We start from the raw sequence: 15,584 nt of genomic DNA on the forward strand, positions 1-15,584 counted from the left end.
AGGGCTCCAGGCGTGCTAGGGTTTCGACAGCTGGTGAGGACTCTCCCCCAGCTCGCCTAGAAGGCGCTGCGGCCATCCCAACTCGGTGTGCCATGGGCTGCCTTTGGGGACTTGGAGCCCCCACCCTCTCTCTGCTTGTCTTCCCATACCACGGAGAAGCGTGTCCTGCCCCCTGTGACCCAACACTTCACTGTGTGACCACGTTTCTCTGCACTTCTTGAAGGCTGGGAACGCTGACACACACCTGCCTTGAGGGTGGGGTCGCACCAACCTTCCCGAGATTGTTTTAATAAACGAAAAAAAAAAAAGTGTTAGTGCCTATCTTCTTTCTACCAGTGCCCCACGCACCCAGAAGGGACGATGGACAAGTGTCTCAACCTCTGGCTCCCTCCTCTCCTAGGACGCAGGAGTTAGGTCAGAACCGCCATTCGCCTAATCCCTCCCACTTCTCCGAATTCCCAGAACTGCAGTTCCGTCAAGGACACAGATTCCCTATGGGAAGGGCCAGCGAACCAGCAGCTCCGCCCCTTACTCGTAACACTGTGATGGAACCGCAACGATAGCCAATGGGGAGCGACACCACCGGATAACAAGAGGTTGGAGGTGGAGGTTTTGGAGACTGGAGCGGAAGTGACTGTTTTCTTGCGTCCTCGTTTTTCCCAATTGTGCTGCCGCCGCTCCAACTGTTCTGGGCTATTCCCTACGCGCACCAGCGACCAAGTTGTACCATGAGCCGGCCCAGCCGGCTGCAGAGGCAAGTTCTTAGCCTGTACCGTGAGCTGCTGCGCGCCGGGCGCGGGAAGCCGGGAGCTGAGGCGCGGGTGCGGGCGGAGTTCCGGCAGCATGCCTCTCTGCCACGCTCCGACGTACTGCGCATCGAATATCTCTACCGCCGTGGGAGGCGCCAGCTCCAATTGCTGCGCTCAGGCCACGCCACAGCCCTAGGCGCTTTTGTGCGCCCACGGGAAGCGATCGAGGAGCCCCGCCGTGCGGGGGCCGCTGGAACCTTCCCTGAGGATGGTGATGATACGAGGAGCCCGCTTAACAGCATGAGGTCACCGGAGACCCCGCCGGATAGACGGTGACAGGCTGAAGAGTTCACCCGATGATGAGGGGCCGGGATTGGGGCTGGGGAACCAGGGAACCCACCTGATGGAACATGAGACCTCTTAAGAGACAAGACTAGCTCGATGGATTAGGGGAATCAGAGTCCTCCTGGCAACGTAGGATCCAAAGACCACCATGATAGATGGCGAGAGATGCTTGACCTTGTTCGAGCCTTGGTAATTTGTCGGGCCTCCTAATGGGAGCTTGAGGCGGCCTGGGTCCCTAGCTGGCTGGACAATGTCAAGCTGAGAGCTATTTGCTCAAAGGCATGGGAAGCCAGGACGCCCACCACCCCCTTGGACGGAAAAAGACTGAAACACCCTTCTCTTGATCCCTTGCTCCTGAACTCTCTTTGTATTTAACTCTGATAACAGCAGAATTTTTTTTGCTGAGGTATTTAAGAAGATGCTCTGATGGGCTGTGAGAAGCCTCGACTCCTCCTTTGGAAAACTTTGCATCTATTAATTGGAACAAACCAGGACTGATGAAGGGGCTAAGCTGTCTCATCGCAGCGATCATTTAAAGACCCCTCAAAACCTCTGCACCTACTGGTTCTAAGGGAGAGCCCTGATTCCTCCACCCTTCCACCCTATGGACTGTTGAACAAAAGGAATAAAGTTGGGATGTGCTTCCCTGTTGGTGGTCTTAAAAGATTTTTTGTGTTTGGGGATGTTTGATGACACCCTTACTCTCCAAGAAGTGACCTTCGCCCTCGCTGTTGTGGCTCAATTGGTTGGGCTTCACGCTGCAAAGCATTGGATTCCCAGTCCGGGCACATGCCTACGTTTTGGTTCGGTCTCTGGCTGAGGTGGGTACAAGAGGCAACCGATTGATGTTTCACATAGATGTTTCTGTCCCTCTTTTTCTTCCTTCCTCTCTCTCTAAAAATAAATTTAAAAATATTTTTAAAAATAAAATTAATTTCTCCTGCTTCTGTTTAACTGTGACAACTAGAAAACTTAAAATTATATTTTTAAATTATATTTTATTGATTATGCTATCATGTGTCCCCATTTTTACCTCTTTGCCACCCTCCACCCAGCCCCCCTCTACTCCCTCAGGCAATCCCCACACTATTGTCCATGTCTATGGGTCATGCAGATGTATTCTTTGGCTATTCTGTTTCCTGTGCTGTACTTTACATCCCCATGAGTATTTTGTAAATACCAATTTGTGCTTAATACCTTCTCCTTTTTCACCTATCCTCCTGACCCCACTTGCATCTGGCAACCATCAAAATGTTCCCTGTATCCATGATTCTGTTTCTGTTCTGCTTGTTTATTTTAAGATTCAATTGTTGATAGATATGTATTTTTGGCCATTTTATTCATATTTTTGATCTTATAATTTCATATAATTCTGGTTTGGTGGTGATGTACAGTTTTAGCTTTTTCTTGTCTGGGAAGCTCTTTATCCTTCAATTCTAAGTGATAGCTTTGCTGAGTAGAATAATTTTGGTTGTAGGTCCCTGCTTTTCATCACTTTGAATATTTCTTGCCAATGCTTTATAGCCTGCAAAGTTTCTTTTGAGAAATCAGCTGACAGTCTTATGGGAGCTCCCTTCTAGGTAACTGTCTCTCTCTTGCTGCTTTTAAGATTCTTTCTCTTTTACCTTTGACATTTTAATTATGACGTGTTATTTAATTATGGTGTGGGCTTCTTTGGGTTCATCTTGTCTGGGACTCTCATTACGTCCTGGACTTGTATGTCTATTTCCTTCACCAAGTTAAAGAAGTTTTTTGTCATTTTTTCAAACAGGTTTCCAATTTCTTGCTCTCTCTCTTCTCTTTCTGACATCACCATTATGCGAATGTTGGTATGCTTGAAGTCCCCAGAGGCTCCTTACACTATCCTCATTTTTCTTTTTTAATTCTTTTTCTTCTTGCTGATCTGATTAGGTGTTTTTGTTTTTTTTTTTTTCTTTTTTATATTCCAAATCACTGACTTGATTCTTGGCTTCATCCACTCTACTGTTGATTCCCTGTAAAGTGTTATTTTAATTAGTGTATTCTTCATTTCTGACTGGTTCTTTTTTTATGGTTTCCATGCCCTTTTTTGTGCTGTTGAAGTTCTCACTAAGTTCACTGAGCATCCTTATAACTAGTGTTTTAGACTCTGCATCTAGTAGCTTGCATGTTTCCATTTTGTTTAGTTCTTTTTCTGGAGCTTTATTTTGTTCTTTCATTTGGTCCATGTTTCTTTGTCTCCTCATGTTGGCATCCTGCTTGTGTTTGTTTCTGTGTATTAGGTAGAGCTGCTATGTTGCCCAGGCTTGGTAGAGTTGCCTAATGTAATAGGTGTCCTGTAGGATCCGGTGGCACAGCCTACCCTGTTACCCAAGCTGGGTACTCAAGGTGTGCCCACTGTGTGGGCTGCGCACACCCTCCTGTTGTAGTTGAGCCTTGATTGCTATTGGCACATCCAAGGTCAGCCATTGCTTGTGTTCTGTTCAGGGTCACACAAAGTGATCTGCAGATGGCTGTTACTTGTGACTACTAGAAAATTAAAAATTATATTTGAGCCTCACATTCTATTGGACAGCACTACTCTAGGAGTCCATGTGACTTGTTTCCTCACTGACATTTGCTATAATGACATAATTGTGAAATAATGACATAACTGTCTTCCTGATGCCTCCTTCAACCAGCCTAAATTTTATCCCCTTTCCCTTTGCCCAATAGTTTTTCTTCCTAGCATTTATCACCATCTGATCTATTACATATTTCACCTATTGCTTTTATTTACTATCCATCTCCCTCACTAGGTGAGGCCCCCCCCCCCCCCCCGCAAGGACAAGAATTTTAGCCTGTCATCTTCACTGTCATTGTCCTCTTCTTTGACAGGGCCTGGCTAACTGCAGTCAATATTCAGTGAATGGATGACACCTTTGCTCCATTACCCAGCTGGTAGGGTCAATATTGCCAAAACTCTGTTCACCCTATTTGTGGTGACTCCTGGGATACTACACCTCCTCCTTTGTTGGGGATAGAGACTTTGCCTGTATTGGAAACAGGAAAGACCCAGGTTTGCATCCTGACTTCCCCCTGAACCTGGAGTCTCCCAGAACCTGCTGCTTCCTTACCTTCTTCCCTCAGTGTCCATCCCCCTCTAAAGTAACAGCTTCTTGATTTTATTCAGAGACCCATTCCTTTCTCAATTTCAGTACACATTTTGGGCAAGGCTGACTACAGCCCCCAGGAAAGCATATGACACTTTGGAATTGTAAGGGAAGAGTGACTCTCCCATTGGCTGCCAAATTGGTGGGATGTATGCTTGGAGGTTTTGAGGGATACTCTGGCCACCACCCAATAAGAAGGGAGTCAGATCAGAGGTAGGAACTGAGAGATGAAGTTATCATTTGAGCTACTGGATCCAGCTGTTTTTGCAGTCCCTAACTTTTCACCAAAAAATGAATTCCCATTTTTCTTGAAATCAGTGGGGATTGGGCTTCAGTCACTTGCTCCTGTGTGTCCTCAGGCCAGTGACTGTCCTCAGCCTCAGTCCTCTAGAGGCTTAGTTTCCCATTCTGTTAAGTGGGGACATATTGTTGGGTGGCTGTGAGAATTAAAGGAGAGGATCTGTCTTAAGTGCACACCCAGGAGCCTGGCACAAGATTCCTGCCTCTGTTTTTGAGTCTAATTCTGTTCTATCTCTTGTCCCAACACTTTAAGCTCTGGGAAGTATTTGATCTTAGGCACCTGAAGCTGGGTGCTAGAATCCAGGACTGAGCCCTGGAAATTCCTCTTGGTGTCATCAAGACCCAGAGAAGTGGGGTTTCACAGTCCTGCACCAATTACAACCCAGCCTGGGAGATCACCATATAGAATGTTTCAACAGAACATGTGTGTGTATGCAGGTCAGGAGCTATAGCAGGTGCTGTCGGCAGCTTGCTTATGTCACAAGCACCCTTTCTGTACATACCTGTAGCTTCCTGTGGCAAGTGATTATGCTTCTCTGTCTGAGAGGACTTTTACAGACAAAAGAAGCTGGAAGTTCTGGGAAGCTGACAGCTTCAGGAACCAATGAGAGTTGGGTAGAACAACGTTGAGTGTGTTCCACACAGTATCCTAGAAGTTCCTAGGGGTATGGCATCCCAGGTGCCCAGAGCAGCAACCAGTTTAACTCCATTCCCTGGCTCACTTTTCCACTCCCCTACCAATCTGCCTAGGATCACCTAAATAAACTACCTGTGTTTGACTCTTTGTCTCAAGGTTTCATGTGTTGATTCAGTTCTGCATTCTGTGCTCAGTGCAAAGGGATATGTGGAGGGGGCTGTCCAGACATACCAGGGCCATATCCTAGATTCTGAGTACTGAGGCACCCAATATCCTCACATTCTGCTACAAACATGTTAATGTCCCCTTGAAATTCATACGTTGAAATCGTAACCCCCTATGTGATGATATTAAGTGAGGCCTCTGGGAGGTTATTAGGTCTGAGGGTATAGCCTCATGGAAATGACTAGTGGCCTTAATCTCTCATAAGACCCCCAAAGAGCTCCCTTTTCCTTCTACCATGTAAGACCACAGCAAGAAGATGGCCATCTATGAGAGAGGAAGCAGGCCCTAACCAGATACTGAATCTGTCAACACTTTAATCTTGGACTTTTCAACCTACAAAACAGAAATAAATTTCTATTGTTTATAAAGTCATGCAGTCTGTGTTGTTTTGTTACAGCAGCCCAGATGGACTAACACATCCTTTGACAGGTGACCATTTATTACATATGTCTGGGCTGTGTACTCAGACTGGGGGAGGGCCATTAACATAGCTGAGCACCAAGTAAGGTGTCCTGGCAAGTCGGGCAGGAGAACAGCAGAGGCCCCCCAACTGGGGCAGGAGCAACGTGGCACCCACCAGGAGAAGGAAGAGGAGAAGGAGGAGGTAGGTCAGGGGCCTCCTGGACATAGAAGCAGGGCCTCTGTGAAGGGAAATACAGTGTTAAATATACATTGGGTTGCCATCATGAGCCCTGCCCCCGACACCCCCAAACCCATCTCCCAGGCATCTCACCCAGAATCTACCTCCAGCATCACATCCTGGAGATTGGAAGATGCTTGCTTCTTGTTCTAAGGGTAGATAGCAGCCAACAGCAGAATGGGTGGAAGTGACTTTCAGTGTGGATTTTCCCTTACTGCTATAGACCTACAGGGCTGGGCTTATTTCTCCTTTCCTGGTACTTCATCAATCCCCAGGACCTCTCATTGGCCTGAACTGTCTCTAAGTGTAGTGGATGTCAATCTTTGCCTGTTCTCCAGCCAATTCCTCTTTTCTTGGTAACAAAGGCACAATTTGGTGTGTGGGGGGATGTCACACCTCCCCACTCTACTAACCAGACATCTCCACTTTTATGATTGAGCACGTGACCTAGATATGGCCAGTCTTCCAACAGCTTGGCCGCTGGGATTGGTTCAGAGTGTAGGCCAAGACCCAAGGGTGGGGGGAGTGTTGAGGAGAATGGAATCAGCCCTGGAACTTGGCTAGTAGGTCAGTGGCAGTCTCCTTCTCTTGGGGTGGGTAAACCAGTAGAAAGTGAGTAGCTGCTGGGGCAGCCATTTTGCTGAAAAGAAATTGACCTTGGGGAATTAGAGTCAAGAGGGAACGACTAAGCCCTGACAGCATATGAGGTCCTGAATTCAACAGCAACTGGTCTTTTCAGTTACATGTAAAAATAGCATCCCCTCTTTCATGTAATTCAGTCTGAGTGGGGTTTCTGTCACTTACCATCAAGATTCCCAAGTGGTATACCTGACTGAGAACCAGCTCACCTGAGACTTCTGGAGCAGGGAGCATCTTTGGTGACCTGCTAAGTGTTTCTGGTGGCTGAGACCCAACATGAGGACATCCTGTGGAGAGAGGTGAGGGGGCTTTGGGAGAACCAGTGACAAAGAGGCACAAGATTGAGGAAGGGCTAAGATAGGGGGGTGTCATAGAGATGAGATGCTGGAGGAAGAGAAGGATCATGGGAAGAGACAAAGAAGGGCAGAGCCAAAGAAACTGAGAGGAGAAACATTATTCATTCATTCATTCAACAAATATTTAATGAGTGTCTATTACATGCCAGACAGTATTTCAGGAGCTGGGGACACAGTGGCAATGCAAACAGGTAAAGCCCTGGTGTCCACGGAGCTTTTATTCTACCAGAAGAGAGACCATAAATTATTGGGTTGGCCAAAAAATTCATTTGGTTTTTTTCCATAAGATGGTTCTAGGAGTGCTTAGTTACCTTTAACTTCATTCAAAACAATTTTGTTAAATTGTATTTTGTCACATCAGTGTACATTAAAAAAAAAAATTGGTGAATTTTTGTGTAGCCACTTTAATACTGAAGATGGAAGAAAATACACATTTTTGGCATATTGTGCTTTATTATTTCAAGAAAGGTAAAAACACAACTGAAAAAAAGATTTGTGTAGTGTATGGAGAAGGTTCTGTGCCTGATCGAACGTGTCAAAAGTTGTTTGTGAAGATTCGTGCTGGAGATTTCTCACTGGATGATGCTCCATGGTTGGGTAGACCAGTTGAAGTTGACAGTGATCAAATCGAGACATTAATTGAGAACAATCAATGTTCTGCCATGCAGGAGATAGCTGACACACTCAAATATCTAAATCAATAAAGTTGTTGGTGAAAATTAAAAATGGGTCTTTTATTTTACTGAAAAAACTAAACAAATTTTTTGGCCAATCCAATAATAAATGTATAATGTCAAGATATGGTATCATTAGGAAATAAAGAGGATAAGTAGTGATGTGTGGAAGCCAGAGCAGGTCTCTCTAAAGAGGTGACACTTGAGGACTCGAGACTGGAATGAAGTGAGGAGGCGAGCCACATATGCATCTGGGGGCTTTGAGATGGGTGTGAATTTGGAGGCTAGTATGGCTTTAGTGGATTGAGCAAAGATGAGAGTGAGAGGAAATGAGGAAATGTGTATATAGACAGATGAGAGAGGAGAACAGAAAGAGACAGAGGAAGATAAAGAAACCAAAAGAGACGGAGGAAGGAAAACACTGAGACACCAAGAGAGAAAGAGACACTGAGAGAGACAGAGCTACCAAGACCTCTTTGAAAGGGAAGAACCCTGCTAGGAGGTGCACAGTGGGGGTGTCCCCAACCTGCTCTCACCTCAGGGCCTTGTCCCCAGCTCTGGGGGCCCCTGTGGCCACACAGCTCACAGGAAGCCCCTGGTGTCCAGGCTGTCTTTTGCCCCGAGGGCCCAAAGCCCCCAACATCCCCTGCTGGGTCCCATTCTAACTCTGCAGGAGTGGGGAGGCTACTGGGTGCCCAGGGCCCCCAGACTCCACCAGGTCCTGGCCAGTCTGAGTCCACCTCGACCTCCAAATCCTGGTCCAGTGTGATGGCCTCCTGGAACACCTGGTCAGAGGACAGAAGTCATGGGGGTTGTGAAATTGGCACCGGGGCCAGGGACCACCACAGTGAGTCATACCAGGCTATAGCTGACCAGCTGGGCCTGCAGCTGCCACAGCCGCCAGAAGATGCTGTCTCGGTGGGTTCCGAGGGCCCTCAGGACTTGCTGCAGGGATGCCGGGGCTTGAGGCTCACTCCGCTGTCCTAGCCCCTCACTGAATGCCAGCAGTGCATCCACACGCTCCGCTGCCCCGCGTAAGTCTGCCTGTAGGGCCTGGGAACACATGGCTACCACTACCCCCATACCAAACCCACGCCAAAGGAAACAGAGACCTGGGACCTGTAGTTACATACCCCACTTTCCTACCCAGACACCTAGAACATGGAATAAACCCATTTCCCATCTCAGGGATCTGGCACCCGCTCTTGAGGCCCTGCCCACCTTCCCACACCTTGGCCTCCCATTGCCCACCTGCAGCTGGACCATCTCACTCTGGGCCAATGTCCGGGGCCCCAGGCCTTGCTCTAGATCCTGCAGCTGGAGGCTCAGGCCCAGTAGGCAAAGATGCAGGCTCTCCTGCTCAGCTTCCAATACTTCCTGGCCAGAGATGGGGCTCTGGAGTACACAGGGAGCTGGATCAATGCTGGTGGGCCAACCATGACCTTGCCCCGTTTGCATAACCAGCCCTGTTGTGCAGACTCCTGCCTCCTGGATGCTTCTCTGCAACAGAGTCCATCTCTGGGTCTGTACCAAGGCTGTTTCCACCTGGAGTCCTTCTCAGTGGAGCAAAGCCTGAAGACCTCTAGTTCAAAGTCTCCAGGTTTCCAAGGCTCCTAGAAACTTGGACATGCAGGGTCTGGGGGTCTCAACAGGGAAGGGGTGATGGAGCTGGATACACCCACAAGGAATAAGGCTGCACCAGGGCCAATCATGAAATAATTGTTTCTCAGTTTGAAATACTTCTATGGTGACTGGTAAAGAATCATTTTGTGGAGTGTTCCACCCCCCACCAGGTGCCCACTTTTGCAGAATCATCACTTCATCTTCAGTGTGAGGCCAGATTCCAGGGGAAAGAGGAGGTGGGGACACAAAAAGTCTGGCTCACCTCATGGTGTTTGCCCCCAGCAGGACTGTCATGGGAAGAGGTTGTTGGTAATCTGGGGTGACCGGCACTAGGCTCAGTGCTCCTCAGGCCACCCTGGAAGTGCTCCGGAAGGTCCAAAGAGTCCTGCCCCAGTTTCTGGGCTTGATCTAGCCTGGGAGGGAGGGGACATTGACAGAACCCTGTGTGCGCCTAGGTGCCCATTATCCGCCCTAGCCTACCCGTTCCCAGTTCCCTCTCCCCCATCCCTACATGGTCATAACCATTGTACTTCTTACCCTCCAAGAGCTCCTGCTACTGCTGCCACCCCTTGAAGATCCGTTTCAAAACGCCCAGCCCCTACCTGATTCTTTCCTTTTCAGGAGCAGGGCAAATAGTGCATCCAGCAATGTCCAGTTCCCCAGGTGCTCCAGGGGGATGATCGAGGGGCTCTGAGTGGGGTCTAGGGCCCAGAGATGCGGACAGGGCCATAGCGGGGGGCCCTGGAGACAGAGAGTCAGTGAGGATCCCCAGTAAGAGCCCTTTTTTCTAGCCAGTAGTGTCTTCCCAGACATCTACAGGAGGACTCACCCAGGCCTGGGGCAGATGGAGGCCCAGGGGCAGGCTCAACTTCACCTTCCAATGAAACCTGGACCCAGGTAATTTGATGCTGGCTCAGGTGACTGTAGCACCACTTAACTCCCTAGCAGACCAGTAACTGAACTCCCCAAGCTCACCCACCACACCCAATAGGGTTCCAGATATCGCCCTGCCCCACCAAGAGTCTTGGATTCTGCTGGGTTCATCTGACCCCCTGGGCCCACACCATCTAAGATCCCAGGCTCAGTGTCCCTCAGGAACACAAGCATTAGCCCTACCCCCCAATCCAAAATCAAAGAAAGATTTTTTTTTTTTTTTGGTTGGTTTATTTGAAATGAGACCTTTTTCTTTGTGAGACCTTCTCACAAAGTTATTGGGGAAATAAATAACTCAGGGGAGCCGCCTCTGCCCCAGGGTTTCAAGGTTGCAGGGTCCCAGTTCTCCAGTCAGCAGCCCAGGAAGCCTGGCAGGTCCTGGGGCCAGGTGTCACTTGCTTAGGAGAAGGCCGGCGCGCAGCACCCGGGGCACCCGGCGGATGGTCAGCGAGATGCGGGTGCCGCGGACCAAGCAGGCCCCCGGCTGTGCTGAGGGGCAGGCAGCAGCGTTGAGTGGCAGGGAGGCGGTATCAAGCTGGTCTTCCCGGGCAGCTGCGATCCCATGGAGGAGGCGCGTGTAGGCGGTGCCCCTGAGCACCAGCAGGCTACGGGGTTCCAGCAGCAGCGAGGTGGCTGGCCGGGGAGGGAGCCGGGGCTGCGGGTCGTATTGACGGTCAGTGGGTCCCCAGAAATGGGAGGGTGGAAGAGAAGTTAGCAAACTTTGGGAATCAGGGAGGGAAGGTCAGCAAGTCCCCAGAGACAAAGGCTGAGGGGCAAGCATGGTCCCAGGGATGGAAGCTTTGGAGTAAAAAATCAGCGGACCCCTGAGCCAGGGCTTCAAGGAACGCAGAGGGGGTGGGGGTTGGGTGCGTGAATCAGCAGTTCCTTGGGAGAGGCAGGAACTAGGTTGTAGCCAGGACCTCCAAGGGGCTGGGGCTGGAACTGAGGGATCAGTGGTTGCAGGGAACTGGGTGGAACTAGATTGAGGGCTTGACAGAAGCCAGGAGGTGGGAGTATGGGAGGACAGAGTGAGGCAGAGATGATCTGGTGTAGTCTGCACGAATCTGGGGACATCCAGGATGTTTGAGGAAACCAGCACAATAGGCAGGGTATCCGGTATCCAGGAGCATGTAGCACTAGAAAGGGAAGTCCTAAGGAACTGCTGGGTCAGGTGTCCAGGGGTCTGTGAATATTGGGGTGTCAGAAAGACATCATTCAGGGACGAGGTCAGGGAAGCTGCTGTCATAAGCAGCCCTCAGAGAGGACAGTGCCAAGGAGGATCTGGGTATGCCCTATATGGCAGATCATACTACTGGAGTGGCAGGGAGGAGGTCAGTATTTGGGTGCCCTGTGTACTAGGCAGAGTCAGGATATCTGAGAGGATGTCCGGCACACCCACAAGTGAACGGTGTTGGGGCATCTGAGGAAATCAGTGACTGCTAAAGTATTGGGGAGTCCTGCCTGGGGTATGCAGACCTTGGGCTATTGGTCTACATACCCTTAAATGTGTGGGACCAAGGGATCTCTAGGGTGTCAGGCATTCCAATCAGCAGGTGGGGGTATAGGGATGTTTGTGGGTATCAAGATTTCTAGAGCACCCTGCAAGCAGATGGGTTAGGTGTCTGGGAAGATGTGGTTGCACTCCGTGGTTATCTTGCAGGCAGGTGGGATTGGGACCTCTTAGAGGATGTGGGATGTCAGAGTGCCCACAAGTGGCTGAAGCAGTGTCCCAGGGCCCACCTGCTCTGTAGGGTCATCATCCTTTGGCTGCCGCGGCTCGTAGAGGTCCAGCATGGTGTGGGAGCCCAGGCTGATGGTGCCGACGGTCGGGTAGTACAGTGGCCCGTCCTCGTGGGGCTGGGGAACGGGCACCAGGGCTGGACAGGGCAGGAGTCCACACCTCCCACCCTCTGTGGTTTAGGGGGCTCCCCAGTTAGGGACAGGGAGGTGAATGCCTGGTCGGGGTATGTGGCTGCTTAATGAGAGTGGAGGTGGGTCAACAAGATGTCCTGCCCCATGACGGATTAGAGGTCTGAGGGTTGGGGTGAGGGTATGTGGTTACCATGATGCCCTCCCCAGGCAGATACTGGTTCACAAGGACGTGGTTGGCTGGGAGACCCCCAAAAAGACTGAGGTCAGATACTCTGTCCACGTAGCGCTGGAGCCATAGAGGAAGCCGCTCACGGACCATCCCCCGGGGATGAGGGAGCCCACCTGGAGGAGGGCAATGGGGTCCTGAGAGTATCTAACCAAGGAGCCCTGACACCTCAAGCTCACAATAATAATATGCCAGGGTTTAGTAGCATGCTGACCTCCTTAGGGACACCTGACTCTTTGAAGATCACCACCCAACTTTCAAAGGTTTCCTGATGCCTCTAAACCCCCTGGACCCTTAGACACCCTCAACTTGTAAGGGAATCTCTAACCCCACAGGACCTCTACTGACCCATCACAGTCTTTCTGGCCCCTGGGACCCCTTGATCCATCAAGGCCCCCCCCCAATATTTTGACACTAACTAACCTGAGCCACCTGCCCCAGCCCACATCCTCAAATCACTCATGCCCTGAGGCAGGAACACTTACCCCAGTTCTGTAACTTCCTTCCAGAGAGTTGCGTCCACTTTGGCTTTGGGGCATTGAAGACCTGGGAGGTGGGGAGAGGGTCACTTCTTTTTCAGGGCTACCCTCTCTGATTCTCCCACCCAGGCCAACACAGCGGTCTTTACCTGAGGTGAAAATGAGTCATCTCAGTACCTGTGGGATTCTCTGCAATTGAGTGTTCCCAAGATTTTGCTGTTTGTCCTTTCCCCTGTGGAGGCTTCTGGCCCCAAAGCCCACCTCTGTCTACTGGGATGAAGAAAAGGAACCTGGGCTACACAATTGTGATCTGAATCTACTCAGGGCTCTGGCCCACATTGGGCTCTTTCAGCCCAGTGAATAGTCCACCCCCTGTAATTTCCTGGGCTATCTCAGAACAGTCTGACTTCTAGAACCTCCTCGTTCCTGTCACCTGGGGGAGGGAATGTGCTAAGTCAGGCTAACTTAGCATAGCAAAGAGTACTTTGAAAATTCTCTACTGGCAAGATCCCAAAGATCAAGAATGGGCAATCTTCAAGAAGTCCAACAAGTCTGTACTCTACTCAATAATCTCCTTTTTCCACTTATGGTTATGGGGCTAGAGTGGACTATCTAAGCCCAAAAGTCTATGCTCTCCGGCTAACTTACTCCTGGGACTCAAACTAGACAGGATTTGTTGGAGTAGCCGAGGGAAGATCTGTGCTTTATAACTAAGGCTCTGGGGCTGCATCCCAGTGCAAGAACTGAGTTTTGTAAATTCTTCTTTCCCTGAACCTTAAAAATAGCACAAGTGATCTATGCTTGGAAACCTTGTTCCCAAGATTCTTGGCCTATGCTGAGCTATTTCAGCAGAGGAAAGAGTTTACTCTGTAACATTCTGAGGACTGGCCTATCTCAACACAAAAATCTGAAAACTGCAAATTCTTCATTCCCCAAACATCAAAGGCCTGAACTGGGCTGTCTCAGTCTATATTTATAACCTCCTTTTCTCTAAGATTGCAGAATTGGGCTATCTCAGCACAGAGAGTATGGGCTCTGTAACTTCCTTATTTCTGAGGCTCTGGGCTATTCCAGCACAAGGAATCTGATCTCAGTAACATCCTTGTTTTGGAAGCTGGACTGACCTATCTCAAAACAGGAAGTTTGAGCTACATAATAATACTTCCTTTCTAAGAATCAGTTTGGTTTCCCCTAAGCTTCCTGGGAAAAGCTCTTTCTGACAGGTGCTGTAGGTACTGAGAAAGGAACAGGGAAGGTGAGGGATGGGTGCTGTGTGGCACTGTCCTTCCTACCCGAATCTTCACTATAGCCTCAGGGGCTCTTAACACAGGAACTAAGGGTTGGGGAAGCATCTGGAAAGAAGGGGAAAACGGACCAGAAGGGAATTGGGGTCACCTGTCGAAGCAAATATTCCTCCTCTTCCTTGGAGATGAAGTCAGGGACATAGTAGATTACAGGTGGTGCCTAGGATAGAGAGATCCCCTGTAGGTGGTGCCCTTTGACCTACACAGGGGCCCTAGCATCCAAGAGCAGACCCCGCCCTCTGTAGCAAGGCTTGGGATGTCCCCAGATAGGCCAGAGCCTGACATAGAGGGACCAATGTCCGTTCTGGCAGTAGGAAGTGGGGGTGAGGTAAGGGGAAGAACAAACTTGGAGGGAGCAGTCCCAGCTCACAAACCCAGGAGTCAGCCTGCCTATCCCCACTCTACCTCCCACCCTCTAGACCCCACCTTCACCCTCTGCGCCCCAAGTCCTGACAACCTGCTCCACCCTGAATGGTTCCAGGGCTGGGACCCTGGAGTCCTGATCCTCCATCGACACCAACTCCATGCACCTAGTCCTGTGGGAAGGGGAGGACATGCTGAAGTCACCAAGCCTCCTACCCTCAAGCTATGATCTTGTTTTCTGCTCTCTCATGGGTCAGGGTCTCAACTCAGCCTTCTAAGCAAACTCATTCGATTGCTAAGACCTGAGTCCCTCGGCCTCTCAAAAGCCACCCAGTGAGCACCCAGACTGTCTGTCTGGACACGGCAAGCACCCAGGACACCCAAACTCTATCCACCAAGGGCCAAACTACACATATTTGTTTTCTCAAGAGAAAACATCTTTTCACAGAGAATATCCTTTGACTCTGCTGGGAGACTTTGTAAGAGCTCCACAGTCTTCAGGGCTGTACCCCAGGGCCCTTTTACACATCTTACTGTGAGACGCCTTCCTAACAACTTCAAATTTGTAACCATGAGCCTCGCTCTCTTAACAACATTGAGGGTTCCCATGGACACACCTCTCGCCTCAAGCCCGGTCAGATGTGCCATTCTGAACACCCTGTACTCCCAATCTGAGTCTCCTCTGACGCATCCACTTTCTCCTCGGATCCCCGACTCTGGACTGACTCAGATTTCTCTATCCGCGCGCCGCTTCACTGCAGCACCCGCGGTCCTACAAGCCCTAAGCCTGACTCCTCTCAAACCTTTTCTTCCCTGAACCCCTTTGCCTCGACGTTACGAGTTTCCCAAGAATCCACACTCTGGGCTTCCTCAGACCCCTATGTGAGCTTCCCCGGATTCCCACCCTCAGCTCCCTCGGACCCCTATTTCCGCCCTCCGCCACCCTCAAAACTGACCGTCCACCAATGTCCCCTCCAATATCCACACTCAACACCTCTATTCCTTCCCCAGCCGCTTCCGCACCCACGTTTCTGACGTAGATGTCGTCAGACCAATGGGAACTCTCATAGGCCTTAAGGGTCCGCCTT

General features: G+C 50.1%; 3 protein-coding genes across 9 annotated transcripts; 1 reads left to right on the forward strand and 2 right to left on the reverse strand.

Moving 5' to 3' along the window:
• The first annotated feature begins 597 nt into the window (after window positions 1–597).
• On the forward strand, window positions 598–5,158 carry SDHAF1 (succinate dehydrogenase complex assembly factor 1). Its single transcript, XM_054589054.1, has 2 exons — window positions 598–1,915; window positions 3,951–5,158. Exon 1 carries the CDS (start codon window positions 729–731, stop codon window positions 1,083–1,085), a length of 357 nt encoding a protein of 118 aa, XP_054445029.1. The 5' UTR covers window positions 598–728; the 3' UTR covers window positions 1,086–1,915; window positions 3,951–5,158.
• A 692-nt stretch (window positions 5,159–5,850) lies between these two features.
• SYNE4 (spectrin repeat containing nuclear envelope family member 4) lies at window positions 5,851–10,049 on the reverse strand. Of its 2 annotated transcripts, XM_054588885.1 has the most exons (8): window positions 9,922–10,049; window positions 9,582–9,732; window positions 8,948–9,091; window positions 8,555–8,749; window positions 8,227–8,481; window positions 6,876–6,974; window positions 6,121–6,176; window positions 5,851–6,028 (listed from the first exon to the last, which is right to left on the reverse strand). In XM_054588885.1, the coding sequence occupies exons 1-8, from the start codon at window positions 10,047–10,049 to the stop codon at window positions 5,851–5,853; spliced, it is 1,206 nt and encodes a 401-aa protein (XP_054444860.1). The 2 variants fall into 2 exon arrangements, with proteins under 2 accessions (XP_054444860.1, XP_054444861.1); XM_054588886.1 differs by lacking the exons at window positions 8,555–8,749; window positions 8,948–9,091.
• Window positions 10,050–10,460: 411 nt separating this feature from the next.
• ALKBH6 (alkB homolog 6) lies at window positions 10,461–15,523 on the reverse strand. 6 transcript variants are annotated; one of them, XM_054588893.1, is made up of 7 exons: window positions 15,453–15,523; window positions 14,591–14,669; window positions 14,225–14,293; window positions 12,836–12,896; window positions 12,315–12,466; window positions 11,993–12,109; window positions 10,461–10,907 (listed from the first exon to the last, which is right to left on the reverse strand). In XM_054588893.1, exons 2-7 carry the CDS (start codon window positions 14,657–14,659, stop codon window positions 10,644–10,646), a joined length of 732 nt encoding a protein of 243 aa, XP_054444868.1. In that variant the 5' UTR covers window positions 14,660–14,669; window positions 15,453–15,523; the 3' UTR covers window positions 10,461–10,643. The 6 variants fall into 6 exon arrangements, with proteins under 6 accessions (XP_054444868.1, XP_054444864.1, XP_054444862.1 ...); XM_054588889.1 differs by lacking the exon at window positions 14,591–14,669 and adding an exon at window positions 12,979–13,096 and having other exon boundaries at window positions 15,453–15,517; XM_054588887.1 differs by lacking the exon at window positions 14,591–14,669 and adding an exon at window positions 12,979–13,099 and having other exon boundaries at window positions 15,453–15,517.
• Window positions 15,524–15,584: the final 61 nt, after the last annotated feature.

The sequence above is a fragment of the Pteronotus mesoamericanus genome, unplaced genomic scaffold, assembly GCF_021234165.1.
Source record: "Pteronotus mesoamericanus isolate MK-2021 breed Mesoamerican mustached bat unplaced genomic scaffold, CSHL_Meso_final scaffold_165, whole genome shotgun sequence".
NCBI classification, from domain to species: Eukaryota; Metazoa; Chordata; class Mammalia; order Chiroptera; family Mormoopidae; genus Pteronotus; species Pteronotus mesoamericanus.